The following is a 26,707-nucleotide window of genomic DNA, read 5'->3' on the forward strand; positions in this document are numbered from 1 at the left end:
GCGGCGGGAGCGGGGCGGCGGGGCCGTGGCGTCACGGGCGGCGCCGCGTCATCCGCGCGCGGCCGGCAGCGGGGCCGGAGCGGGGCCGGAGCGGGGACGGCAGCGGCATGTGCGACGTGGAGTGGGGCGATGGCGGCTGCGGGGAGGACGCGGCACCGGCCCGGCGCCGCCGCGACCCGGGACGCAGGTGGGAGCCCCAGCCGGGACACAGTAACCCCCTCTGGCTCGCACGCGGTACCCCGGTAGTGTCCCCGGTATCCCGCCGGTAGCCGCTGCGGAGATGGGCATCGGGAGCCTCTGGAGTGAGAGCGGCTCCCGGGACCCCCGGTGCGGCCTCGGTGCTCCGGTGCTGTGTCCGCTCTCGCTCCGGTGCTGTGTCCAGTCTCGCTCCGGTGCTGTGTCCGGTCTCGCTCCGGTGCTCCCGGTGCTGTCCCGCTCTCGCTCCGGTGCTCCCGGTGCTGTCCCGCTCTCGCTCCGGTGCTCCCGGTGCTGTTCCCCGATGCCGCCTCCCTTACTGTTACCCCCCAGTACGCCCTCGCTGCTGCCGCTGATACCGTGGTACCCCCCGATGCTGGCCACCAGTAGCCCCTGGAGCTTTCCGTGGTTCCCGGTGTCGCTCCGGTGCTCCCGGTGCTGTGTCCACTCTCACTCCGGTGCTCCCGATACCGTCCATCCGCCGTTGTCCCCTCTGATACCCGCCTAGCGCTGCCCCCGGCATCCCTCCCCAGTACCCCCCGGTGCTGCATCACCACCCCCGGGGTGAGTCGGGGTCCGGTGCTGCCCCCTGACCTCCGGTGTCCCCGCAGCCCCCCGCGGACCTGCGTGAAGTGCAAACAGGGCACTGCTGCCCTCGTCATCCGCCTCGGCGATGCGTTCTGCCGGTGAGGGACCGGGGCAGGATGAGGACCAGGATGGGAGCTGTGATGTGTGGGGACACAGGGCTTGGGGACATTGTGGGGCTGGGACATTGAGCATCTGGACATGGGGACTTGAGGGCATTGGAGGTCTGGACATCAAGGCTTGGGGACATCAGGACTTGGGGACGTTGGGTGTCTGGGCATTGGGGACACGGGGTGTCTGGGGATGTTGGACCTTGGGGACATGGCTGTCAGGGACAGCAGGGCACAGGAGCGTTGGGGCTCGGGGACATTTAGGGGTCAGGGACATGTGGGCTGGGGGACACAGCTCAGGGCCATGTCCCCGTGTCCCCACATCCCTGCAGTGGCTGCTTCCGTGAGTACTTTGTGCACAAGTTCCGCGCGCTGCTGGGCAAGAACCGCGTCATCTTCCCAGGAGAGAAGGTACCGACGGCGGGGTCGCTGCTGGGGGCTCCTGGGTGCTGGCACCAGGGCCAGTGGCCATCCCTCCTGTGTGTCCCCACAGGTGCTGCTGGCACTGTCGGGGGGCCTGGCCTCCAGTGCCATGCTCCAGCAGGTCCAGGAGGTGAGTGAGGCTGATGGAGGGGCTGGGGGGTTGGGGGGCACAACTCACCCACCTCTCCCCTCACCCTGTGCCTCTGCCAGGGTCTGAGCCGGGAGACGGCCAAGAAGCTCCGCTTCATCCCAGGCCTCGTCTATGTTGATGGTGAGGATTTGCCCCACTGTCTGCTCCCAGGCTGGGAGCTGTCACCAAGCCCAGCCAGGCTGTGACAGCCCGGGGTGTCCCCCTTGCCCTGGGGAGGGGCTGGGTGCCCCCTCCTCAGCGGTGCCCGGCTGCCTTGCAGAGGGAGCGGTGCGTGGGCAGAGCCCGGCGCAGCGGGAGCAGACCCTGTCCCAAATGGACACCCTGATGCGTGCCACTGGCTTCCCCTACTACGTGACCCACCTGGAGGAGGTATGGGGGTGGCAGAGGGGGGACCAGAGGACATGCCTGAGATGCTTCCAACACTCCCCTGGTACCTGTCTCTGCCCCACAGGCACTGGAGCTGCCTCCATCCATCCTGCAGCCGGGGCTGGGGGGGTCCCACAAGCCCAGCCCTTCCTACAAGGAGGCCGTGGAGGGCTTCATCCAGCAGCAGCGGCAGCAGGGGGACGGTGGCACCTCGCTGCCTGGCCACAGCACCCAGGACGAGTTGGCAGGACCCCCCCCCCACCCCCCAGCTGCCCCCCACTGCCCTCACCCAGGACCTGCTGCGGCTCTTCCAGGCCGTGGAGACGCCGACAGCGAGAGAGGAGATGCTGCAGATGCTGCGGTGAGGGACGGATCCTGCCCGGCGCTGGCGCCAGCCACGGAGCGCTGCCTCTGAGCCGCTGTCACTTTGTGTCCCCCGCCTCAGGACCCACCTCATTGTGCAGACAGCCCGGAGCAGGGGCTACACCAAGGTGATGACAGGCGAGAGCTGCACCCGCGTGGCCATCAAGCTCCTCACCAACCTGGCGCTGGGCCGTGGCGCTTTCCTCGCCGTCGACACGGTGAGCAGCCCCCAACCCGTCCCGTCCCCGCCCGGGGGGGTGACCTCGTGCTGGGGGTGGGGGGCAGAGGGGGGCTGTGGCTCTGTGGGGTGGCTCAGCCACGGGCCACGCTCCTGCAGGGCTTCGTGGACGGCCGCCACGGCGACGTGCTGCTGGTGCGGCCCATGCGGGAGTACACGGCCAAGGAGATCGCCTTCTACAACCACTTCTTCCACGTCCCCACCGTCACCGTGCCACCTCTCACCACCAAGGTAGCGGGGTCCCTTGTCCCTGTGGGAGGGATGGACCCCCTCATCCCACCCCATCCCACTGCTGTCCCTCTCCTCGCTCCCGCAGCGCCGGGAGAAGCTGAGCATCCACCGCCTGGTGGAACGGTTCATCCTGGAGCTGCAGGAGGATTTCCCCTCCACCATCAGCACCATCTACCGGTGTGTGTCCCCTCCCCGGGCTGGGAGGGTTGGGGGTGAGCGGGGTGCACTCATCTCACCCCCTCCCCACATTGGCTGCAGGACGGGGGAGAAGCTGAGCCCAGCTCCGGCCAAGGCGAGCTGCGAGTCCCAGCGCTGCCTGCTCTGCCTCTGCGCCCTGGACATCGAGGGGGGTGAGGCTGGAGCAGCGGGAAGAGGGGGCTCAGGGGCAGCTGTGCACCCCTCAACCACATCCCTACCCCCTGGCTTTGGCAGAGGAGGAGCTGGCGCTGGAGCCCACGCTGATCCTGGAGGAGCCGGAGGAGGATGGGTGCTGCCAGGCCCCCCCTGCAGCGGGGTGAGTGTGTGGGCAGGGGGGTGGCACCGGGGGCCACAACCACCCTGCTGAGGGTCCCTGTCGCCCCTGAGGGTCCCCATCACCCCTGAGGGTCCCTGTCCCCACAGGGCTGAGAGCAGAGCTGCCTTCATCCCGCTGCTGTGCTACAGCTGCCGCCTCACCTTCAAGGAGCTGGTAAGGATTTGGGGTGGGGGCAGCGGAGCAGGGTGGCTCTGCCTGGGAATGGGGGTGCCCCATGCCCACAGCCCCTCTCTTTCAGGGCCCCCTGGCCACGCTGCCGCCCTACGTGCGCGCCGAGGCCCAGCGCAGGATCCACAGGTAGGGGGGACACGGGGGTCCCTTCCCCCCAGTGCCACGTCTGTCTATCTGTCCAGCCACACTGTGTCCATCCCCTCCAGAGCACAGATGATGGAGCAGGGCCAGGAGGTACCACTGGAGGACAAGGAGCCTGCTGAGAGCTGAAGAGGCTGGGGACAGCGAGGGGTCACCCCGGGGACGCTGGGGACCCCGCACTCAGGGAGCTGCTCTCCCCCTGTTTTGGCTGGGAGAGCCCCCAGCCCCTGTCTGGGAGGGGTTGGGGTGCTGGTAGCCCCTGGGAGAGCAGGTCCCCAACTCCCCCCCCTCCCCACCCCAGCTGCCCATGAGCCAGGGAGGCCTCAGCTTTGTTTTATTAGATATCTGTATAAATAAACCATTTGAATTAATAAAAAACAACCCCAAAACAACAAAACCAACGTCACGAGTGTCTGTAGAGTCCAGCTGGGGCTGCCAGCCCCACTCCCCGCCCGGGGGGGCTGCTGCCCAGGGCCCCCCCATCCTGGGGCTGAGGGGGGGGCTATTGCTTTTGAGTTGAACCTGGTTCTGGATGCAGGGGTGGGGGGAATGGGGAGGGGGCCCAGGCCAGCTCCTGACCCCCCCTGCCTACGCAGCAGCCAGGGGGTCCCAGGGCGTGGGAGGAGGCCGGTCCTGCTCCCCCTCCACCTCAGGGAAGGCACAACGTGGTCTGTGCGGGTCAGGCAGCTTCAAAACAACAGGAACAAACATCCTCCCTACAAGCGAGCGCTGAGCACCCCCCGTCCCACCGCCCCCCCCGGGCAGGATACGGCCCCAGCGCTGGGTTAAGGCATTAGCGGTGATGTCCCTGGGAGGGGGATGGGGGGGACGGTCCAGAGCTGCCCCCCACCCCACCCCTTTCCCCTTTCAGTTTTTACTCCTTCTCCCGTGTCCACTTGATCATGGTCTCGGGGGAGCGGTAGAGGAAGATGAGCTTGGCGTAGAGCTCCTCCTCCAGCTCCAGCTCGCCCGTCTCCCGCACCAGGAAGATGTCCTGGCACAGCTTGAGGATGCGATCCACGCACGGCAGCTCCTCGAACATGATGGAGTGGGAGATCTCGCTGAAGAAGCCCCGCACGAACTTCCCGATCACCAGCACGATGGACACGTACAGCCCCATGATCCTGCGGGCCAGGGGAGGGGGACACACACAAACACTCTGTATCCCGCCCCCCAACACCCCTCCCCGGGGCTTGGCACCCCGCCGGGGCTGCAGCCAGGCAGTACCCACCACCCCCTTCCCTGCATCCCCTCCACGTACCCGTAGCCAGCCAGGAAGCCCAGGCTGGGGGGGCTGACTTTGTCGTTGAAGATGACCATGGGGAGGATGTTGTCGTGGCGGGGGGGCTCCTCTTTCACACGCACCACCCACCACTCCACGAAGCTGTCGCCGCCCCGGCCGGCGCCCGCCCGCTCCCGCTTCAGCTGCACCTCCACGTCCAGGTAGCTGTCCTCCCCGTCTGCCAGGGGTGGGGGGCACAGTCAGGGCACAGCACGTTGCCCCCCACTGCCTGTTTTTGCTGGGGAGGGGGGTTGGTGGAAATGGTGGGACGCACCTGGCAGCAGCTGCTTGACGGGGTTGGCTTCGGGGCCGTTGGGTGCCCGGATGTACTTGGGGAAGAGTTTGGGCACTCGCCTGGAAGAAAGTGGGGTAAGCACCATGGCAATGAGCGTGGAGGAGGGGAGATGTGGGCCCCGTCCCCTCCCCAGGGACACTCACACCGGGGTGTCACGGGTCCCCTGCAGCAGCTGGGCCAGCTCCAGGCGCTGGGGCGCCCCGGGCTGCAGGTCCGTGGTGTGCTTGTCGAAGGTGTGCTCCACCGTGCCCCCCTTGCCCAGGTCCCTGCGGGCACACGAGGGCTCAGAGCGTGTCTGGGGGGTGCAGACAGGGCTGCCGGCCCCCCCAGTACCTCTGGAAGGTCCAGGTGAGGCGCAGGGTGATGTCGGAGGAGCCGTTCTGCAGCTCCCGCCGCATCTGCTCCCGGCTCGGCGGGCTGATGCTCCAGAGCGAGCCCGAGCTGCCCTCGATGCGCGCCGTCACGATGTCCTCGTAGCCGTACAGTGTGATGAACTGCATGGCCACCTGCCCCGGGGAGGAGGGGGGCATGGCTCAGGCCCCCACCCACCCAGGGACACCCCTCAGCTCTGCCAGCGCCCCTTGGCGTGGGGTTGGGGAGGTGGGGAGTTACCGGCTGCCTCTCAAACTTGCTCGTGAGCTCCTCGTAGTCCCGGGGGGTGAAGGGCTGGATGGATTGCTGCTGGGCACTCATGGTGAACAGAGGCTGTGGGGGGAGACAGGGGGGTGTCAGAGGAACCCAGCACCTCCTCCTCATCCTCACCTTGTATCTCTCCCCGCCCCCAGGACCCCTCCTCACATTCACCTCATAGCCTGTAGCTCCCCAGCACCCTCTCCTCATCCTCACCTCATCCCCCTCAGAACCCCCTCCTCATCCTCATCTTGTACCCCTCTCCTCCCCCAGCACCCCTCCTCACCTTCACCTTGTAGCCCCCCAGCACCCCCTCTCCTCTCCACCTCATGCCCCTCCCCAGCACACCCACCTCATCCCTCCTCATCCTCACCTCATCCCTCCTCATTCTCACCTTGTATCCCCCCCAGCACCCCTTCCTCACCCTCACCTCGTCCCCCCCAGTGCCCTCTCCTCACCCTCACCTCGTACCCCCCCAGCTTGAGGGTGACGGTGACGTCGATGGGGTGGTTCACGACGCCCACCACGGAGCGCACCAGCGACATGAAGAGCAGCGGGAACCAGATGATGGCCACGAGGAAGAGGATGATGAGCCCTCCCATGCCATACTTGACAATCTTCTTCTTCTTCTGCCCCTTGGGCTGGGGGTATTTCTGGGAGGGGGGAGACAGCGCAGGGTGCCAGGTGAGCTCGGGGGGCTCCAAGGCAACGAGGGGGTGGCTGGGGGGCTCTCCCGAGCTCGGTGGGGTTGTACCTTCTCCGTCTCACGGCTGCACTTGATGATGAAGATGTTGGCGTAGATGTCCTCCACGCACATCCAGTTGGAGAGGGACAGTGTGGTGTCTGTCCACACCCAGTCCATGACGGCCCGCAGCTCCACCAGGAAGGGCACGAGGCGAAACCTGTGGGGCACACAGGGACAGGGGGCTGGAATGGCACCCTGCGGGCTCCTGGGGGTCCCCACGGGCCCGTGTTGTACCCCTGGAAGAGGAAGAGGTTGAGGTGGTTGTATTTCTTGGTGAGGAAGTTGCCCAGGATGCGGGTGGGGTAGCCACAGCGGATCTGGTAGGCTGACAACGCGAAGTAGATGCACTTGACAAAGTACCACAGCTGGGCCACCGTGTTGAGGCTGAACAACCTGTGGGAGCAAGGCAAGTGTCACCCCTCTAGCCACCTCCCAGGCCAGGCTGGGCCACCACAGAACCACAGAGTCCTTTGGGTTGGAAAAGCTCTTGAAGCTGCTGCAGTCCCAGCCCTCCCCTCACCCTGCCCAGCCCACCACTCACCCACAGCCCTCAGCACCTCAGCTCCAGGGCTTTGGGGTCCCTCCAGGGCTGGGCACTCCTCCAGCTCCCTGGGCAGCCTGGCACAGGGGCTGACACCCCTCTCAGGGAAACAGTTCTGCCTCAGCTACAGCCTCAACCTCCCGTGGGGCAACTGGAGCCCGTTTCCTCTTGTCCCATCACTCATTACTGAGGAGTCCACGTGGGCTTGGAGGCACAAAGGTGCTGCCCTCTGACCACCCCGTGCCCCTGGGGCCATTCTCAGCACCTTTCAGTGACGGCTGGCAGGATGAAGAACATCCAGAGGTGGATGCTGAAGACCAGGATGACCTGGAAGATGAGTTTGCCCAGCACGGTTTTGCGGAGGTAGAGCGCGCGGTCGATGACCATGGTGGTGAACTGGATGAGCAGCATCACCAGGAAGGCCTCGGGCACTTGGTCATCCGACAGCGAGGAGGTGATGTCAGCGGCTGCAGAGTGTTTCTGGGGAGGCAGGAGAGAAGCACAACATGTTTGGTTGGAAAAGCCCTTTAAACTCATAGAGTCCAACCCCTGGGGCAACTTGAGCCCGTTTCCTCTTGTCCTGTCTCTTGGGAGCAGAGCCTGACCCCCAGCTCCCTGCAGCCTCCTGTCAGGGAGTGTCAGAGAGTGCTGCTGTCTGCCCTCAGCCTCCTCTTCTCCAGGCTCAACACCCCCATTCCCTCAGCTGCTCCCCAGCACCCTTGTGCTCCAGCCCCTTCCCCAGCTCCCTGCCTGGACAGGGCGGGTGAGGACACGGCCCAGCCCAACCTCATGCTGGGAGCCGACCCATCAGTGCCCTGTGGGACCCCCCCTGCTCACCCCAAAGGCCCAAAACCCAAAGATGATGATGATGAAGTCGACCACGTCAGCCAAGAACATGAAGGCGTAGACATCGGTGGCCGCCCGGTGCTGCGTGTGCAGGATGTCCCGGAAGAACTCCCGCACTGGCTGGTACATGCTCTGTGCCCTGGGGGACAGGGGACGGGTCACAGGGGACAGAGGGGATGGGGGACCAGGGACTGCACCTGCATCCCCCACCCCAACCAGCCCCACAGGGCACTCACGTGGTGAGGAAGAAGAGCTTCACCCGCAGCCCAAACGCCTTCAGCTTCCTCTGAGCGTGGCTCTGTTTTACCTCTTCCTCTTCTTCCTCTTCCTCCTCTTCTTCCTCCCCGTCCCCTGTGAGTGAGGCACAGCATGGGTCCTGCAGGGCCACATCCTGCCCAGCCCCAGCACCCCTCTGCCCTGGGGTGTAGCCAGGACACGGGGGTTGGGAACTGGTACTCACCTTCCTCCGGAGCCGCCTCTGGCTGCTTCCTCCCCTGCCTCCTCTTCCTCCTGAAGCGGAGCTGGGTGGCCCCAGCCCCCTCTTCCTGCCCCAGGCCATCACCATCTGTGGCTGCTCCCGGTGCCCCCAGCTCTGCCAGCACCTCTGTTCCTTCCTCAGCCACTGCCACCGGCAGGGATGCTGCTGCCTCCTGCCTCTCCTCCTCTTCATCATCCTCCACCTTCTCCACCTCCGCCTTCTTCTCAGGGAAGGGGTCCTCCTCGTGGTCCCACAGCCCATAAGACTGGGGAGAGCCATAGTCAGGGGGACAGGCTGCCCCCCCAGCCCCACCCACCTCACCCCACATCCCACAGCACCAGCTCTGGTTGCACCCCAGGGACTCAACCAGCCACAGGTACCCAAGGCAGGACCACCAAGCCCTGCCTGACCACTCTCCAGAGTCCCCCCCAGCCCCAGGAGCACCCCCAGCCCCCCAGGACCCCCAGCCAGGCCGTGCCCACGGTGCTGCCCGTGCCCTGGGGCTCACCAGCAGCTGGGAGCGGTGGAAGAAGAGCGCCAGGAGCTGCATGAGGTCGTATTTGATGTAGCGGTCGGTCTTCTCCAGACCCAGGATGCGGGGTGGGAAGAAGGGCTTGCCCTCGTTGCGCACCAGCATGGCATAGCCATTCCAGGGGAAGAACCCGAACTGGAACAGGTACTTCACCACCACCATCACCTGTGGGGGACGTTGGGGGTGAGTGGAGGTGGGTGAGCCTGGGGGGCAGCCGAGGGGGACAAGGCTCACCTCGGTGAAGATGATGGCCGTCATCCAGAAGCGCTTGCTGGGCCGGGGGATGGAGAGCATGGCCCAGAGGAAGACAAGGATGGGCAGGAAGAGGGTGATGACGGAGGCAGTCACCATATTGTTGAGGATGATGATGAAGTAGCAGAGCAGCTCGGAGTGGGCGGCCACGCAGCGGTACCCGCTCAGCAGCAGCTTCAGGAACCAGTTGTGCGACTGATAGAACCGCTCCGACTCCTCCAGCTCGGGGAAGCACAGCCTCCTGTGGGGTGGGGGGTGCTCAGTGCAGCCTCCTGCGGGCTGGGGGGGATGCTCAGGGCACCCCTCGAACCCCCATCCCCACCCCTCGCATACCTGCTCAGGAGCAGCTCGCTGGCCGTCCTGCTCCGCTTCAGGGGCACGGCCAAGAGCTCCTGAGAGCCGGCCACGTCCTCCTGGGACTGCCAGGCTGTGACCTGCTCCTGGCTGCCGGCGGGCAGGGGGCATCCCGAGGGGGCTCCTCGCTGCCCGCTGCGGATGGCACGAGGACAGGGGTGAGCCCCCTGCGCCCCGGCCCCTGCCCGCCGCCCTCTCGGGGGGGTATCTATGCACCTGCCTGGAAGCGACGCCGTTCTGGGGGTCCGCAGCCCCCCGCGCTCCCGGCTCCTCGGGCGGGGGCTCCTGCTCCGGCAGGTACAGCTCATCCAGGACCCCGTGGGGCACGGCCTCTCCCTGCGGTGGGCGCGGGGTCAGTGCCGACCCCCGGGCCGTGGCCCCGCTGTCCCCCCCAGCAGCCCCTCCCCGGCTGACCGTGGCCAGGCGGCAGGTGAGGACGTGTCTCTCGAGGCGCAGGACGCTGGACATGTCGGCGTGCTCGCGGGTGCAGGCGTCCAGCCACTGCGTCAGCCCGTCCACCATGGCCCGGCACAGCACCCACAGGAACCGCAGCGTGTTCAGCGCCCGCTGCACCACCGTGCCCCTCTCTGCCAGGGCGAGGGGTCGCTTGGTGCCCGCTCAGGACCCCTTGCACCCCCCTGCTACCTCCCCCCAGCTCTGGGCTGCAGTCCTGCTGACAACCTACCCGAACCTTCCTCCTCCTCTTCGGCCTCCTCAGGCGCTTCCAACTCCTCCTCCCTGCCTCCGCTGCCCTCTGCAGGGGGCAAACCCTCCCCTGGAAAGGGGTAACACAGGGTCAGTGGAGGATGGACATTGGCTTTGGCCCCCGTTCAGAGAATCATCAGAATTGTTTGGGTTGGCAAAGCCCTTGAAGCTGCTGCAGTCCCAGCCCTCCCCTCACCCTGCCCAGCCCAGCACTGACCCTCAGCACCTCAGTTCCATGGCTTTGGGATCCCTCCAGGGCTGGGCACTCCCCCAGCTCCCTGGGCAGCCTGGCACAGGGGCTGACACCCCTCTCAGGGACACAGTTCTGCCTCAGCTCCAACCTCAGCCTCCCCTGGGGCAACTCCAGCCTGTTTCCTCTTGTCCTGTCATTTATTACTGGGGAGCAGAGATCAACCCCCAGCTCCCTGCAGCCTCCTGTCAGGGAGTGTCAGAGAGTGCTGCTGTCTGCCCTCAGCCTCCTCTTCTCCAGCCTCAACACCCCCATTCCCTCAGCCCCTCCCCAGCCCCTTGTGCTCCAGCCCCTTCCCCAGCTCTGTGCCCGGCTCTTGCCATGCTGCAGCCCCTCGGTGTCCCTGTGGCAGTGAGTGAGGGGCCCAGCACTGAACACAGCCCTGGAGCTGCAGCCTCCCCAGGACCCAACATAGGGGGATTTGGGGGTTTCCCACTCATTGCCCTGCCCTGTCCCCATCTCCAGCTTAAAAACCAACACGGGCACCAAGAGTTGCACAGCTTGTGCCCAGCCCCACTGTAGCCATCAGAGAGTCCACACACATGCCCAGAACCCCGTTGAGGTGATGCCCCATTATGTGATGCTTGCCACTGCCTGGGCAAACAGGGGGTGTGTGCCAGGGCTGCACCTCCTCTATACCCCAGACCCATTTTGGGCTGAGCCAGACCCACCTGCAGTGGCCTCGGCATCGTGCGGCTCCGGCTGCTCCTGCTGCCTCAGTGCTGTCCTGGTGTTGGTCACCCAGGCCTGGTATGCAAGCTAGGGGTGGGGAGAGTGGCCATCAGCCCCCCACGGGCACCACCAGCCCCTCATGGGCACCAGCAGCCCCCCATAGACCCCTCACCTGGAAAGCACTCTGCCTGTCCGGCTGCGGCTCCTCCGGCACGGCGGCCGCCACCTCCTCCTCCTCCTCGCTGTCCGACTCGAACAGGAAATACTCCCCTGAGTGCAGCACTGCCAGGGTGGCACAGGGTGTCACAGGGTGCCAGCCCACAGCTGCCATCTCCCCAGGGATGATCACACCCATGGGGATCTGCCTTGGGCACAAGGACTCAGCTCCCACATCCCCAAACCCAACCGCCCCAAACCCGGCACCCCGAGCCCAACACCGTTAGTGGGAAGCCCTGGTTAGTGCTGAGGAGGGACCCAGGGGCCATGCAGGGTGTCACCTCGTGGGTGTTAGTGGTGCCCAGCGCAGGGGCTGTGCCGGATCCGGCCCGTGCCCGGCAGTACCTGCGGCGTGGTCTGACCAGGGCCGCCACCACCGCTCCCTGCGCCGGGAAGGATCCGCCGGGCCACCGGGTGCTGTGGAACGGCAGAGGATGGGCTGAGAACAGCCACAGTGCAGGGACCCACCCACAGGGACCCATCCTGATGTGGGGCTGAGCTGGGATGGGGGTCACCGTAACGCTCTGTGGGGCTTCACAGAATCCCAGCATGGTGGGGGCTGGAAGGACCCTGCAGAGCTGCTCCAGCCCCAGCCCCTGCTCAAGCAGCTTCCCCTGGCTCAGGGGCACAGGAACGTGTCCAGCTGGGGTTGGAAACCTCCTGAGAAGGAGCCTCCACACCCTCCCTGGGCAGCCTGGGCCAGGGCTCCCTCACCTCAGCACCAGAGGACTTTCTCCTGTGCCAGTGGAACTTTCTGTGTCCCAGCCTGTGCCCATCACCCCTTGTCCTAGCACCGGCCACCACACAACAAAGTGTCACCCCATCCTCCTGACACCCATCCTTTAGGGATAGATCAGCATAGCTGAGGTGCCCCTGAGCTCAGGCTTCTCTTCCCCAGGCTGAACAACCCCAGGGCTGCAGCCTTTCCTCCTCACACACGTGTTCCAGCCCCTCAGCATCTTGCTGTCCCTGCACTGGCCTCTCTGCAGCAGTTCCCTGTCTCTCTGCAGCTGGGGAGCCCAGAACTGGACATAGACTCCAGATGAGGCCTCACCAGGGCAGAAGGGGAGCAGAACCTTCCTCAACCTGCTGCCCACACTCTTTTTCATGCCTCCAGGCTGCCCATAAGGCTTCTTGCCCAGAAGGGCACGTTGCTGGCTCATGTTCCATTTGTTATCACCCAGCACTCCCAGGTCTCTCTCCAGCAGATCACCCCCAGCCTGTGCTGGTGCAGGGGGTACCACGACAGGCAGTGCCAATGGGTCACAGTCACACCGCTGTGCCCAGAGAGGGGTTGAGGGCATTGTGAGGGGTCTCCCCAGCTCTCACCTGGCCTGTCCTCCTCCTGCCCCTCGCCAGTGCCGCTGGGCAGCCGCTCCTGGTGGTACTTCTCCTGCTTGGCTCGGATCCGCTCCATCCTGCCAGGCAGAGGCTGCTGCGAGCCCGCTCCCCACACCCCCTCCAGGGCACCCCCACGCACACAGGGCTGCCCTGAGATGCTGCTGGCTGCAGGGGGAGGGTCCCAGGTGCCCCCTCTCAAAACCCACTCACTGCCGCTTCAGCTGGGCCAGAGACTTCTTCTCAGCTTCTCGGTGGGACCTCATGCTCTTCAGGACACTGGCCTTGAACAGTGCAACACCCCTGCAGGGTGGGAGCGGGGGAGGGTGAGGGGGTCACCCCCACCTCAGCACCCACAGGGACCCTGCAGGACCCCAACCCCACCTGGAGGCCTGCAGGGCAGAGGCCTGGAGGTCCAGCATGACGTGCAAGTAGTAGTAGCTGAGGAAGACTCGGCGCTGGAGGAGGAGGAAGAAGAAGCAGATGCTGTCCCAGATGATGCCCGCCTCCTCCACGGGCAGCGAGCAGTCGTGGTCCTTGCCCATCTCCTTGGCTGGCAGGCAGAGACACGGGCAGGTCAGGCAGCAGTCCAAACAGGCACGGCCCAACCCCTCCCCAGCTCAAGTGGGGCAGCCCCCACACCTCCCCTGGGCCAGCAACTCACGGTCATAGTAGCCCTTGACGGTGCAGACGAGGCTGAAGAGCTGGATCACCCAGCAGAAGTTGCTCTGCATCTGCTGCACGAAGACGCAGGACAGGAGCTGCAGGGACAGAGGGCAGAGCACAGGGTTCACCTGGGGACCCAGGGCATGCCCAGCTGGGGAGCTGGCTGGCCCCCAGCAGCAGCGTCCCTCACCGACAGCATGTTCTTGGAGATGATGACGGTGATGTTGTAGAGGATGAGGCAGTCCCAGAGCACGAGGCGGGTGCGCGCCGGCTTGCGCAGCATGGCAGTGCCGAAGAGCAGCAGGTAGAAGCAGGCCAGCAGGTAGCCCAGGCCAAAGAGGCTGATGCGGGTGGCCCCCGTGATGAACACCACGACCAGGACGAGCCAGAAGAGGTAACGGAACACCACCACCTTCGCCATGTCCAGGTAGGAGCTGTGGGACAGGGTGTGCTCAGAGCGGGCTGACATCCCACTCCCAGCACACAACTGCTTTTGGGGTGCAGCGAGGTGTTACACAACCCCCCGGCCAAACCACAGCCAGCTCAGACCCCTCACCAGCCCTGTCTTGGGGAACAAAGCACCTTGTCCCAGTCTAGGAGGTCCCAGTGCTCACAGGGGTTCTGCACCAGCACTGGAAGGGGATGGTCCTGGATTACCACAGCTCCTTGCAGCACAGCCCAGGGTGCTGGGGGTACCAATCTAGTGGAAGGTGGTGCTGCTGCATCTGGGGGGCTCTCCTGTCCCAGCCCAACACCATGGGGAAGGCTTCCCTGGTCCAAAAGGGTCCCAGCACTGGTGTGATCCCATCCCAGCCCAACATCTTGGGAAGGGTTTCCTAGGGGTTCCAGTACTGGTGTGGTCCCATCCCATCCCGTTATCTTGGGGAAGGTTTCCTATGGGGTTCCCGTTCCAGGACCAGTGGGGTCGCATCCCATCCCATTCCATCCCATTCCATCCCATCCCATCATCTTGGGGAAGGTTTCCTATGGGGTTCCAGTTCCAGGACCAGTAGGGTCCCATCCCATCCCCTCCCCTCGGGGAAGGTTTCCCTGACCCAAAGGGGTCTCAGCACCGGTGGGATCCCATCTCCATCCCAGGAAATCCCATCCCAGCCACGTCCCCTCATCCTGTCCCTGCCCCCATGGCTCCCACGCCGTGGCCCCCCGCCAGCCCTGGCTGCTGTGCCCACCGGCAGTGGATGAAGTTGTGTGTGGGGTTGTGGGGGTCGTGGGCCAGGTCCAGGCGGTCGCTGTTGTCCCCCCCAGCCCGCAGCCACTCCTGGGTGCGCTCGGCCTCGAACACGCGCCATTGCTGCGCCGCGCACAGCAGCAGCACGAAGTCATCTGCGGGCACCACGCTCAGCCACGAGGGAGAACCTGGGGCTCTCCCAGCTCCTCACAACCCTCCTGCCTGCCCTCTCATCCCATCTCCCCCTGCTCACCTGCCTGGGGCTGGGATCCCCCTTCATGGCTGGGCTTGGGGTTGCCTTAGGAGGGGGTGCTGGGGGCAGGAGAAGCCTAGGGGCAGGGGGCTGACAGGGGATGCCAGGAGCTGGGAGAAGCCAGGGGATGCCTGAGGATGGGGAAACCCAGGGGCAGTGGTTTGCCTGGGGCAGAGGGAACTCAGGAAATGCCAGAGGGTGTCAAGGGCTGGGGTAGGGCGACAGGGCACCCCATGGGCAAGAGAGTACCAGAGGTTGAGGAACCTGTGAGCGGGAGGGTGCCAGGGGCAGTCAGGGTCTGGGGTAATCCAGAGGATGCCAGGAGGGTGCCAGGGATAGGGGGACAAAGTATCCCATAAGCAGGGAGTTGCTACAGGCTGGGGAATCCACAGGCAGGGGAGTACTAGAGGCTGGAGGAACCCAAGGGGAGGGGGCTGGCAGGGACAGTGGTAAGCCAGGGGATGCCAGAGGGTGCCAGGGGCAGGGATAACCCAGGGGATGCCAGAAGGTGCCAGGGGAAAGGGTAACCCAGGGGATGCCAGAGTTGCTAGGGCCCTGGGTAGGGTGACAGGGCACCTCATGGGGAGGTGGGTGCCAGGGGCTGTCAGGAGCTGGGTGAACCTAGGGGATGCCAGAGGGTGCCAGGGGCTGCCCTGGGCTGGGGTAGGGAGACAGGGCACCCCATGGGCAAGGGGTTGCCAGGGGCTGGCAGAAGTGGACACTCACTGATGAGGTTGGTGGATTTGGGGACCACAAAGAAGTCGGGCAGGTAGAGCCACTTGATGAGCGCGGAGTTGATGGGGAGGGTCCGGCTCCAGCGCCACGGGTAGTCTGGGGACAAGGGTGGGGGGCACGTTCGATGGGCACCCCCAGACCTCCCTAAGCCCCTCCCCACGGGTGCCCCCACCAGCCCCTTACCCACGCAGAGGGCGGGCGGCATGCCCACGCAGAGCAGGTACTGGTAGAGGAGGAAGAGGACGAGGAAGAGGCAGTACTTGGGCCAGAGGCGGGCGATGGCGGCTCGGCGCCGGCGCGTCAGGATGACCACGAGCCAGCAGCCGTGCAGGATCACCAGCAGGTTCATGCGCTGCCCGATCACGTTCACCGTCATCAGGAAGCAGATCTGGGCGTGCGTTGTGGGGTGAAGCAGAGGCTCAGCCTTGGGTGGCAGGACCACCCCCCACCACTCCACCACCGACAGCACCCAGCTCCTCACCTCCAAGCCAAATTTGTAGTAGAAGTAGTTGAGGAAGTACTTGGCACAGCTGGTGAGGCCGTGGTCGAGGTGCTGGTGGGAGATGCCCTCGAAGATGGTCTCGGTGATGGGGGCGGTGAGCTGGTGCTGCCTGCGGTAGTACTGCTGGCGCCGGTACACCACCGCCTCGAACACCAGCAGCAGCAGCACCAGCAGGTGGTTCTGGGGGAGTGGGCAGGGGATGCTCAGCACCATGGCACGTCACCAAGCACCCCCCCAACCCCCCCTCCCCGGTGCCCACCTGGATGTAGCCCAGGTTGGGGTATCCCTTGCGGATGCCGAACCAGTTGGCGGGATCCACGGGGCCGCGGTACAGCGTGGAGTTGCCCATCTCTGCCGGGCTCAGGTTGGTGCTGTTGAAGTGGGGCTGCGAAAGGGGAGAGCCACGGGGCATCAGCACCCCACAGCTCTACCCCACAGCCCACCTCCAGCCAGGGAACACACTCCCCACAAAGCACCCCAAGAGCCGGGCACCTGGGTGCAGTTGCTGGAGTACTGGCTGGGGTCGACGATCTTGAGCTGGTAGAGCATCTTGCAGACGATGATGATGCAGGTCCAGACGGTGGAGAGGCAGGAGGCCATGTGGCGGAAGCGGCAGTAGGGCAGCGCCAGGGCCCACAGCAGCACCAGCAAGAAGTTCATCAGCGAGACCTGAGGCAGAGGCCACGTCAGCACCCTCGGGGGTACCTGGCTGAACCCACCCCCTCCCCAGCAGCCCAGGGCTGGTACCTCCTGCAGGGCCACCCAGACAGTGTAGAGAGCCACCAGCTTGAGCACGTGGAGCTCCAGCAGCCGCCCCACAAAGACCTGCCCGCGGGTCAGCGCCTCCGAGAAGCTCCTCCCCAGCACGATCAGCCGCTCCAGCACCAGCCCCCACTTGGTGGGCACTGTGGGGACAGGGCTTGTCAGACACCCCCGCAGCCACCCTGCCCCAGGGGACACCCCAAAACACCTCTGGGTCCTCCCACACCTGGAGAACAGCCCAATCCATCCCAGTCCCTCCCTGCCTCAGGGGATACCCCAGCCCATCACCCTCACATCCTGCCATGCTTGAAGGACACCCCGATCCATCCTTGTAGCCTCTCAGTCCCTCCCTGCCTCAGAGGACACCCCAAACCCATCCTCGTGCCTTCCCACACATCGAGGTCACCCCAAATCCACCTCCCTACCCCTCCCAACCTCCTCCTGGCTCGGAGGACACCTCAATCCATCCCTGCCTCCCCCCAGCCCCTTCCTGGCTCGGAGGAACCCCCCATCCCAGCCGGTACCGTGCGAGGCGGTGTCGGAGCCGCCGGCGCTCTCGGCCGCGGCTGCGTCCCGCAGCAGTCGGCTGCCATGCAGCTCCTCGGGCCTGTGGGGAGGGGGCTCAGAGCACGGCCAAGGGGGCTCGGGGTGCAGCAGGGGAGGGTCACCCAGGCCCAGAGCCCTACCTGGGTTTGGGGCAGGATGCTGGAGGGTCAGCAGGGATGTGCTCCAGGTCGGTGATGTGCATGAAGGGGCGGTGGAAGTAATGGAGCTGGAGGATGCAGGCCAGGAGGAAGAAACCCGGGATGAGGGTGCTGGAGAAGAGCTCGGAGACGCTGAACTGCTCCAGACCCAGGTCACCCAGCCTGGGCAGGGAGAGGAGGTTCAACACAGGGGCTGCATCCACCCCCTCACCCTGCATGGGCACCCAGCAGCCAGGCTGAGGGGGCTCAGCCCAAGTCCCCTTCCCCCGTGCCTCAGTTTCCCCACCCCCAGCCATGCCCTGGTGCCAGCTCGGGGCTGTCAGCAGCAGGGACCCCCCGGCAGGTCGGGGCCACTCACTGCTCGTCAGTGAGGCCAGTCAGGTTCCTCCAGTACATGGGGAAGTCCTCGAACTGGAAGGTGTAGACGGCGATGAGCACCAGCATGGTGTAAGCAACCACCAGCCACCAGAAGCCCTTCAGCACCTTGCGCCACAGGCTGTAGTAAACCTGCGGGGACACGGGCAGCTCAGCGGGGCCCAGCCCGGGCAGGGGAGGGCAGCCCACCCCCAGCACCCCCAGACCTGGAAGAGGGTGAGGCACAGGAGGAACAGGAACATGTAGACGATCTTGTAGACGACGAGGCGGCCGGCGAAGCTCACCACGATGAACATGCCGGCGCACACACAGATCCAGTACTTGACGTAGAAATCCCTCACCAGGGCCCCCAGAGCCTTCAGCACGTCCCGGGGCTGGCTGGGCTCTGCGAGGCAGGCAGCGGGCTGCAGGCAGCTCCATGGGGGCACGGGGGTGTCCCCCCACCCCGGGGATGCTCAGCCCGGTCCCTTCGGGTGGGAGCACTCACCTGAGTCTGACACGGTCACCTCCAGCAGAGGGGTGGCCGGGCACCTCCTCGTTAGCAGCTTCTCCTTAACGAACTGCCGCAGCAGCAGCCAGAAGGTGAGGGTGAGCAGGAGCTGTGGGGACAGGAGGTGAGTGGGGACACTGGGTGCTGCTTGGGATGGAGCCACAGACACTGAGTGCTGCTCGGGATGGAAACAGACACTGGGTGCTGCTTGGGATGGGGATGGAGACACTGGGTGCTGGCAGGGATAGGGACAGGTACAATGAATACTGGTGAGGATGAAGCCAGGGATACTGGATGCTGGTGGGGATGGGAGCAGAGAGTCAGGTGCTGGTGAGGATGTGGGCAAGGACATTGAGTGGTGGCAGAGATGGGGACAGGGACACTGGGTCATGGCAGGGATGTGGATAAGGGCACTGGGTGCTGGTGAGGATGGGGTCAGGAGCACAAGGTGCTGACAGGGATGTGGATAAGGGCACTGGGTGCTGGTGAGGATGGGGTCAGGAGCACAAGGTGCTGACAGGGATGTGGATAAGGACACGGGGTGCTGGCAGTGATGAGGCCAGGGACAGCGGGCTTACCTTGGCCCCCAGGTCCAGGCAGGGATATTTGGGGTGCACCAGCCCCAGCTGCTCCAGGCTCATGAAGCCCACGCGGGTGGGCAGCTCGGGGGCCAGGTCCATGGCCCAGACGTACTGCAGGCTGCAGAGAGCCACGCCGTAGAGCAGCAGGAAGGGCGAGCACAGCATGGCCAGGTGGTGCCGGCTCCGCACGGTCCAGATGAGGCAGGCCCAGAGCAGCAGCACAAAGGTCAGCCAGCTGTGGTAGGTGATGCTCCACACCTGCAGGAGGTGGATGCTTGCAGGGGCTGGGCCTGGGAGCTGCCCCCTGTGTCCTGTCCCCTCCCAGAGCCCCCCAGCCCCTTACCATCATGGCGATGAGGGCGCAGATGTAGCTCTGTTTCATGATGACGTGGCCCAGGGCGTGCAGGGGCAGCCACTCTGCCTGATGCCTCCTGCCTGGCCATGGGGAAGGGCACTGTGAGCCACCCCCAGGGCTACCAGCAGGTCTGGGGAAGGGGGAGGTGGTGGGCATGGGCTTACCTGGCTGTGGTGAGCGGCCCATGACGTGGATGGTGCAGTTCTCAGTGCCTGGCTTGGTGGTGCTGGGGGACAGCATGGGCTGGGGAGCACAGAGGGCTCAGCACCCCTGAGGCACCCCACATCTGTTCCCCAACCCCTGGCTCAGAAGGGAATAGCCCCCCCAGACCCACCTTGATGTCCTCAGCCACGCCATCCGTGTCCTTGGGCCAGCTCTCCAGCTCCACCAGCTCCCTCTGCGGGCACCTGGCTGCTGGCTGTGCCGGTGCTGCCGTGCTCTGAGAGGGGAAACAGCCACAGAATCAGAGTCGTTTGGGTTGGAGAAGCCCTTGAAGCTGCTGCAGTCCCAGCCCTCTCCTCACCCTGGCTTCCAGCCGGCGCAGCTTCACCAGGGTGGCCACAGTGTAGTAGAGCAGGAGCAGGATGCCAGGGTTGGCATAGACAGGCCAGGGGTGGCTGGTGTTGAGCTCCAGGGCGTTGGGTCGGGAACAGTTGCGGTACAGGATGATGTCCTTGAAGCCAAACACCCTGTGGGGACAGAGTGATGTTACCCCCCAGCTGAGAGCCCAACCATGAGCCAGGTCCTGGGCAGCCACCGTAGGGATCTGCTGCAGCTGGCAGCAGGATGAGGGCTGAGCAGGATGCTGAGATGGCCACTGAACTGAGATGGCACACATACAGAATCCCAGCATGGTGGGGGCTGGAAGAGCCCTGCAGAGCTGCTCCAGCTCCAGCCCCTGCTCCAGCAGCTTCCCCTGGCTCAGGGGGCACAGGGACGTGTCCAGCTGGGGTTGAAAACCTCCAAAGAAGGAGCCTCCACACCCTCCCTGGGCAGCCTGGGCCAGGGCTCCCTCACCTCAGCTCCAAAGGACTTTCTCCTCCTGTGCCAGGGGAACTGTTTGTGTTCCAGCCTGTGCCCATCACCCCTTGTCCTGTCACTGGGCACCACACAACAAAGTGTCACCCCATCCTCCTGACACCCATCCTTTAGGTACTGAGCAGCACAGCTGAGGTGCCCCTGAGCTCAGGCTTCTCTTCCCCAGGCTGAACAGCCCCAGGGCTGCAGCCTTTCCTCCTCACACACATGTTCCAGCCCCTCAGCATCTTCGTGTCCCTGCACTGGCCTCTCTCCAGCAGTTCCCTGTCTCTCCTGCCCTCACGCCAGGGACTCACCGTGCCCAGATGGTGGGGGGCGGGAAGACCCCCTGGATGAAGGGTGCCTGGTAGGCATAGAGGCAGAGGAGGTGCGCGGCTGCGTAGACGCCGACGAGGACACAGAGGGTGTGGAAGGCCGGGCGGCTGGCGGGGAGGTGACAGGCCCACCACGTGCACAGCCCCACGAACAGCAGGTAGTAGACGCTGGAGGAGGCGGAGGGCAGCGTGATCCCTGGGGAGCAGCGTCCCGCGGGGGTCAGTGCGCGGCCCAGCCCCCTCCGGCCACGCAGCCCCTCCACTGAGGCTGCCCCCAGCACCTCCCAGCTCGGCCCGTGCCCCCCATGCCCTGTACCCACCGGCCAAGGCCAGCAGCACGATGGCCAGGCCCTTGCCGGCCGCCCAGAGCAGCCAGTGAGCCGTCACCCGCAGCCTGACGCTCAGCGGTGTGTCCCCAGCGGCTGCGGCACCACACAGCTCCGACGCCTCCTCTTCCCTCTGCCGGGCCAGGAGACAACACCGTGAGCACAACACAGCACACCGTGAGCACAACACAACACACCGTGAGCACACCGTGAGCACAACATGAACAGTGTGAGCACACCGTGAGCACAACACAGCACACCGTGAGCACAGTGTGAGCACAACATGAACACACCGTGAGCACAACACAGCACACCGTGAGCACACCGTGAACACAGTGTGAGCACAACACAGCACACCGTGAACACAGTGTGAGCACAACACAGCACACCATGAGCACACCGTGAGCACAACATGAACACACCATGAGCACAACACAGCACACCGTGAGCACAGTGTGAGCACAACACAGCACACCATGAGCACACCGTGAGCACAACATGAACACACCATGAGCACAACACAGCACACCGTGAGCACAGTGTGAGCACAACACAGCACACCGTGAACACAGTGTGAGCACAACACAGCACACCATGAGCACACCGTGAGCACAACATGAACACACCATGAGCACAACACAGCACACCGTGAGCACAGTGTGAGCACAACACAGCACACCATGAGCACACCGTGAGCACAACATGAACACACCGTGAGCACAACACAGCACACCGTGAACACAGTGTGAGCACAACACAGCACACCGTGAACACAGTGTGAGCACAACACAGCACACCATGAGCACACCGTGAGCACAACATGAACACACCATGAGCACAACACAGCACACCGTGAGCACAGTGTGAGCACAACACAGCACACCGTGAACACAGTGTGAGCACAACACAGCACACCATGAGCACACCGTGAGCACAACATGAACACACCATGAGCACAACACAGCACACCGTGAGCACAGTGTGAGCACAACACAGCACACCATGAGCACACCGTGAGCACAACATGAACACACCATGAGCACAACACAGCACACCGTGAGCACAGTGTGAGCACAACACAGCACACCATGAGCACACCGTGAGCACAACATGAACACACCGTGAGCACAACACAGCACACCGTGAGCACAGTGTGAGCACAACACAGCACACCGTGAACACAGTGTGAGCACAACACAGCACACCATGAGCACACCGTGAGCACAACATGAACACACCGTGAGCACAACACAGCACACCGTGAGCACACCGTGAACACAGTGTGAGCACAACACAGCACACCATGAGCACACCGTGAGCACAACATGAACACACCATGAGCACAACACAGCACACCGTGAGCACAGTGTGAGCACACCGTGAACACACCATGAGCACAACACAGCACACCGTGAGCACACCATGAGCACAACACAGCACACCGTGAGCACAACACAGCACACCGTGAGCACAGTGTGAGCACAACACAGCACACCGTGAGCACACCATGAACACAGCATGAGCATAATATGAACACAACACAGCACACCGTGAGCACAGTGTGAGCACAACACAGCACACTGTGAGCACAAAACAGCACACCGTGAGCACACCGTGAACACACCATGAGCACAGCGTGAGCACAGCGTGAGCACACCACCAGGCTGCTGTGGGCCCTGCCTCAGTTTCCCCACTCAATGTGGAGCCAGGGGGGAGCCGTGGCGTCCTGCCTGGCTCAGCCGGGCTCCCAGCCCAGCACCTGGCCGTGTTTATCCCATCAGCTGCCTGGAAAGTGCCTGTGAGCTGTGGCTGTTTGTCTTGGCGCCGGGCTTCCAGCGCTGAGCTTTTTTCCAGGCAGAGGCACCGTGGCGGCACCGCTCCGGTTCCAGCCCGGCCACGGCTGCAGCCCAGCCCTCCCCGGGAGCTGGGACACTGGGGAGCCCCCCAAGACAGGGCTGAGCCCTGAGGGGTGTTTGCTGAGTTTGGAGGGTGCCATCGGCTTGGGGATGCATCTGGCACCATGGGTATGGCATGCTGGTGCCGCGCTGGCATCACCAGGCAGGGCTGGCATGGCACGGCCCCCAGCGAGCCCAGGCTGGGTGCCAGCATCCCTCCACTGCCCACTCCACTGAGCTCAGGGGGGCTGGGGCAGTGTGGGGCCGTGGGCACTGTGGGCAGCCCCTCACCAGACAGCGCCGGGGCAGGTTGCCGGGATCGCTATGGCGACGTGGCAGCAAACACGGGCAGCTCCTGCGGCTGAGTCAGCACCGGCCAGGTGATGCTGCTGCCGACACAACCCTCCTCCTGCAGCCCACTCAGCTCCCACCCCAGCCCCAGGGCACGTCCCTGTGCCCACTCCAGGGAGGGGACACATCCCTGTGCCCAGGGAGGCTGGTGGGGGCCGGGCAGGGCGATGAAGGTGATGGCACTGGGGTGGGTTCTCACCCGCTCAAGGGGCTCCAGGGAGTCGGGTCTGTGGGCACGGGTGGCCCTGGGGACCAGGTGCTGGCAGAGGCACAGGCAGAGCGATGAGACCAGCAGGATGCCAACGTCGGGTGCCACCAGACGCACCGAGTTGGGGATGTCGCTCAAGTCCAGCCTGGGGGAGGGAAGAGTGGGGCAGAGGAGGGCTCGAGGGTATCCCCCCTACCCCCACCAGTCCCACACTGCCAGGGCAGGGGTGCCCTTACCTGGTGACCCCGATGTGCCGGGCAAGGACCTCCCAGGTGCTGCCTGCGGGAAGCAGCGAGGGGCTGAGGTTGGCAGATGCCCCAGCAGCAAGCACCCAGCTTCCCCGTGAGGACAACAGCCCATGAGGCTCACCCCACAGCAGGGTCTGTGCCCCAGGCAGCGGGCATCCTGGCATGGCACGGCATGCCCCCAGTGCTTGGCACATGGATAGGACCCCACAGAGTCTCAGCAGCCCCCCAGCACCCAGAAGGATGGGATCCCCACACCCACATGCCACCAGCCCAGCCCCACCGCTGGGAAGGGGTGAAGCGTGGTAGAGCAGAGGTGGGCACCTCCATGGCAGGCTGCCCTGGCACCCTGTACTCACAGCTGGGCCCCAGCAGCTGGTCCAGCACGGGCAGCATGTACAGGCATATTTGGAACACGAAGTGGGCGAGGAGGAAGAGGATGCTGGTCCCAAGCAGAGCTTTCAGGAGGCGGATGGTGTGACCTGTGAGACACCAGCACCCCGTGACCCATCGCCTGAGGTGGCCCCAGGACGTGCCAGGGTACAATCCTGGGGTCCCACCAGGACCTTGCATGTGTCACCCAGCACAGCCCAATAACCCTTTCCACTGCAGTACTGGGGAAACTGAGGCACGGGGCAATGCAGGGAGCCGGGGCTCTGCAACCACACTCCTCCTCCTCTGCATCCTCCTCCCACTGAGCTGGCATCGGGTCCCTCCTGACCCCACTGCACCAGCACCAGGAAGCAGCTGCCCATCCCCAGCCCTGGTGGGACGTCCTGGGTGGGTGCCAGGGGTTCTCCCCACCCCACCAGCCCTTACACCAGCAGCAGCCGTGCCCCCAGCCCACCCAGCTCCCCGGGCCATGGGCCCATTCTCCTGGCCCTGGGGCAGGCAGCGAGCCCACCACAGCTGCACCGGGGCTGGGGGAGGCCCCAGGGCCAAAACAACTCTCCCTCTGCTTGATTCTTCCTGTAGAACACAGAGGCTCTGGGCAGCTCCTGGGCCCTCTCAGCACCAGCAAAGATTCAGGGAGCAGAGCTTTTAGCCTTGGCCACACCAGGCACTGCCAGCTGGTCTTGCAGCACAGTTGAGCCTGGCACAGAGGGCAGGGACAGGGCAGGGCTATGGCCACCCATCCCACACACCCACCGTGGCTGCTGTGCCCCCCACACGTGCCCCTCTGGGGGGATGCAGGGTGAAGGGGCTGCAGGGGGCCATCCCTGACCACCCACCCACCCCCCCTGGGCACAGCCCAGCTCTGAGGTTTCTGCTTCACAAGGCTGGGGCTGCAAAGTGGCCGTTTAGCAGCTGGAGGGCTATTAATAGCCACGCTGGGCTGTAATTAGCAGAGTGAGGTTGCCACACGGAGCCACGCTGCCCAGCCAGGGGCAAACCACAGGGGAAGGAGGGCAGGTGCCCCCAGAGCAGGGCTGGCAGCACCCCTGGGGGCAGAGCTGCCCACCCCCTGCCCACCGAGCCCTTACCTCCGTCAGAGCGCTGGTTGGGCCCCGGGAACCAGGGCAGGAGCAGCAGGAAGAGCAGGTACACCAGGGACAGCACATTGAAGCGGAACAGGCAGGCTGGGGGCAGACACACACAGCGGGGTTAGTGCCAGGGACACGGCATGGGGAGGGCACAGTGTCCCATCCCAGCGTGCATCCCATCTGCTCTAGGGATCCCCCAAACGAGAGGCACCCTGACACCATGGGGAGTCCCAAGCAGGGGCTCAACCACCCCCTGGAGATGCTGGTGGGAAGAGCTGGACATGGGTAGGAGTCTGGATTGGGTCAGTCCCAGTGACCACAGCTCCAGGGCTGTGCTCAGTGCTGCTCCAGGGCTGTGTTCAGTGCTGGGCCCCTCACTCACTGCCACAGGGACACTGAGGGGCTGCAGCTCCAGGGCTGTGCTGAGTGCTGGGCCCCTCACTCACTGCCACAGGGACACTGAGGGGCTGCAGCGTGGCCGGAGCTGGGGAAGGGGCTGGAGCACAAGGGTGCTGGGGAGGGGCTGAGGGAATGGGGGTGTTGAGCCTGGAGAAGAGGAGACTGAGGGGAGACAGCAGCACTCTCTGACACTCCCTGACAGGAGGCTGTGGTTTGGTCAGTTTCTTCTCCCAAGTGAAAGGACAAAAGGAATCGGGCTCCAGCTGCCCCAGGGGAGGTTGAGGTTGGAGCTGAGGCAGAACTGTGTCCCTGAGAGGGGTGTGAGCCCTGTGCCAGGCTGCCCAGGGAGCTGGGGAGCTGGGAGGGACCCCAAAGCTGTGGAGCTGAGGTACTGAGTGCTGTGGGTCAGTGGTGGGCTGGGCAGGGTGAGGGCAGGGCTGGGACTGCAGCACAGGGACACCCCAGACACGTGGGGTGATGGGGGATGAGCACCATGAGCAAAACCTGCTGCATTTCCACATCATTCCTGCAAGACCACGCTGAGATTCACAGGGACCCCCCCCAGCCCCTCACCTGCCCCCAGCTCTGGGAACGCCCCCAACTCATCACCTGCCCCTGAGGGTATTTTTAGGCTTAAATTATGGCTCATTTGCAGGCTCCAGAGTGTCAGAGGAGCCGTGCAGGGAGCCGAGCTGCCAGCCCTGGGGACATCCCGGGGCAGGTGCCACCGGGGAGGGGGACGCGCCGTTCCCAGCAGCCACAGGCCAGGACAGTGCTGACAGACACCGGCACATGCACCGGCCACGAGGCCATGGTGATGGGCACCCACCAAAGCAGGACCAGAGGGACCTGGCCCTGTCCCCTCCCACAGCAGGCTGGGGGGAACCCCACTCTGAGTATAGGGGACCCCACTTTGGGTGGGGGGCATATCCCTCCAGCCTGGGGAGGGTATGCCCATTGGGATGCAGCTTTGCATGGCCAGGGCAGGGACCTCTCCCCTTGGCACCCCACCTGGGAAGGGGGTGAGGCAGAGGGGGCCAAGCAGGCAGCCCCTGTCCCCATGGGGCTGGGGGGGTGAGGGGGGGCAGGCTGGGTGCCAGGGGACAGGCTGGGTCCCATCAGCCCGGCACGGCCCTTCCTGTGTTTATGAGGTTTCAATGGGACGGCACATCCTGGGGCAAGAGATGGGG

The 26,707-nt window shown here is 64.9% G+C and overlaps 2 protein-coding genes across 4 annotated transcripts in view; one reads left to right on the forward strand and one right to left on the reverse strand.

Moving 5' to 3' along the window:
- The first annotated feature begins 73 nt into the window (after positions 1-73).
- On the forward strand, positions 74-3,900 carry CTU2 (cytosolic thiouridylase subunit 2). The gene is given in 16 exon segments (XM_062007095.1): positions 74-187; positions 807-881; positions 1,223-1,301; positions 1,384-1,443; positions 1,524-1,584; positions 1,724-1,833; positions 1,916-2,080; positions 2,082-2,191; positions 2,276-2,411; positions 2,531-2,662; positions 2,748-2,839; positions 2,921-3,012; positions 3,095-3,176; positions 3,284-3,350; positions 3,436-3,494; positions 3,575-3,900. Coding segments are annotated over 16 exon segments (1,464 nt in total). The 5' UTR covers positions 74-107; the 3' UTR covers positions 3,639-3,900.
- PIEZO1 (piezo type mechanosensitive ion channel component 1 (Er blood group)) overlaps positions 3,829-26,707 on the reverse strand; it is a 28,210-nt gene continuing 5,331 nt past the window's right edge. The window contains exons 2-51 of one of the 3 annotated variants that reach the window (XM_062007093.1): positions 25,119-25,214; positions 23,994-24,116; positions 23,626-23,668; positions 23,381-23,534; positions 20,930-21,068; positions 20,592-20,805; positions 19,781-19,946; positions 19,592-19,696; positions 19,422-19,500; positions 19,246-19,337; positions 18,900-19,160; positions 18,319-18,430; positions 18,038-18,216; positions 17,815-17,963; positions 17,439-17,618; positions 17,277-17,359; positions 16,738-16,895; positions 16,483-16,659; positions 16,250-16,375; positions 15,970-16,170; positions 15,672-15,876; positions 15,480-15,584; positions 14,502-14,655; positions 13,502-13,745; positions 13,310-13,406; positions 13,030-13,198; positions 12,859-12,948; positions 12,637-12,725; positions 11,653-11,724; positions 11,264-11,373; positions 11,091-11,178; positions 10,150-10,239; positions 9,879-10,051; positions 9,685-9,800; positions 9,444-9,599; positions 9,093-9,351; positions 8,835-9,023; positions 8,309-8,591; positions 8,085-8,199; positions 7,840-7,987; positions 7,268-7,482; positions 6,696-6,854; positions 6,471-6,618; positions 6,181-6,369; positions 5,699-5,791; positions 5,420-5,592; positions 5,230-5,352; positions 5,066-5,145; positions 4,771-4,969; positions 3,829-4,633 (exon numbers count right to left, since the gene is read on the reverse strand). In XM_062007093.1, coding sequence (XP_061863077.1) covers positions 4,384-4,633; positions 4,771-4,969; positions 5,066-5,145; positions 5,230-5,352; positions 5,420-5,592; positions 5,699-5,791; positions 6,181-6,369; positions 6,471-6,618; positions 6,696-6,854; positions 7,268-7,482; positions 7,840-7,987; positions 8,085-8,199; positions 8,309-8,591; positions 8,835-9,023; positions 9,093-9,351; positions 9,444-9,599; positions 9,685-9,800; positions 9,879-10,051; positions 10,150-10,239; positions 11,091-11,178; positions 11,264-11,373; positions 11,653-11,724; positions 12,637-12,725; positions 12,859-12,948; positions 13,030-13,198; positions 13,310-13,406; positions 13,502-13,745; positions 14,502-14,655; positions 15,480-15,584; positions 15,672-15,876; positions 15,970-16,170; positions 16,250-16,375; positions 16,483-16,659; positions 16,738-16,895; positions 17,277-17,359; positions 17,439-17,618; positions 17,815-17,963; positions 18,038-18,216; positions 18,319-18,430; positions 18,900-19,160; positions 19,246-19,337; positions 19,422-19,500; positions 19,592-19,696; positions 19,781-19,946; positions 20,592-20,805; positions 20,930-21,068; positions 23,381-23,534; positions 23,626-23,668; positions 23,994-24,116; positions 25,119-25,214 — 7,418 coding nt within the window. In that variant the 3' untranslated portion in view covers positions 3,829-4,383. Of the gene's footprint in view, positions 4,634-4,770; positions 4,970-5,065; positions 5,146-5,229; positions 5,353-5,419; positions 5,593-5,698; positions 5,792-6,180; positions 6,370-6,470; positions 6,619-6,695; positions 6,855-7,267; positions 7,483-7,839; positions 7,988-8,084; positions 8,200-8,308; positions 8,592-8,834; positions 9,024-9,092; positions 9,352-9,443; positions 9,600-9,684; positions 9,801-9,878; positions 10,052-10,149; positions 10,240-11,090; positions 11,179-11,263; positions 11,374-11,652; positions 11,725-12,636; positions 12,726-12,858; positions 12,949-13,029; positions 13,199-13,309; positions 13,407-13,501; positions 13,746-14,501; positions 14,656-15,479; positions 15,585-15,671; positions 15,877-15,969; positions 16,171-16,249; positions 16,376-16,482; positions 16,660-16,737; positions 16,896-17,276; positions 17,360-17,438; positions 17,619-17,814; positions 17,964-18,037; positions 18,217-18,318; positions 18,431-18,899; positions 19,161-19,245; positions 19,501-19,591; positions 19,697-19,780; positions 19,947-20,591; positions 20,806-20,929; positions 21,069-23,380; positions 23,535-23,625; positions 23,669-23,993; positions 24,117-25,118; positions 25,215-26,707 lie in introns of all 3 variants that reach the window. The other 2 variants (XM_062007092.1, XM_062007094.1) reach the window with 2 other exon arrangements.

This window comes from Colius striatus, chromosome 14 (genome assembly GCF_028858725.1).
Source record: "Colius striatus isolate bColStr4 chromosome 14, bColStr4.1.hap1, whole genome shotgun sequence".
NCBI classification, from domain to species: domain Eukaryota; kingdom Metazoa; phylum Chordata; class Aves; order Coliiformes; family Coliidae; genus Colius; species Colius striatus.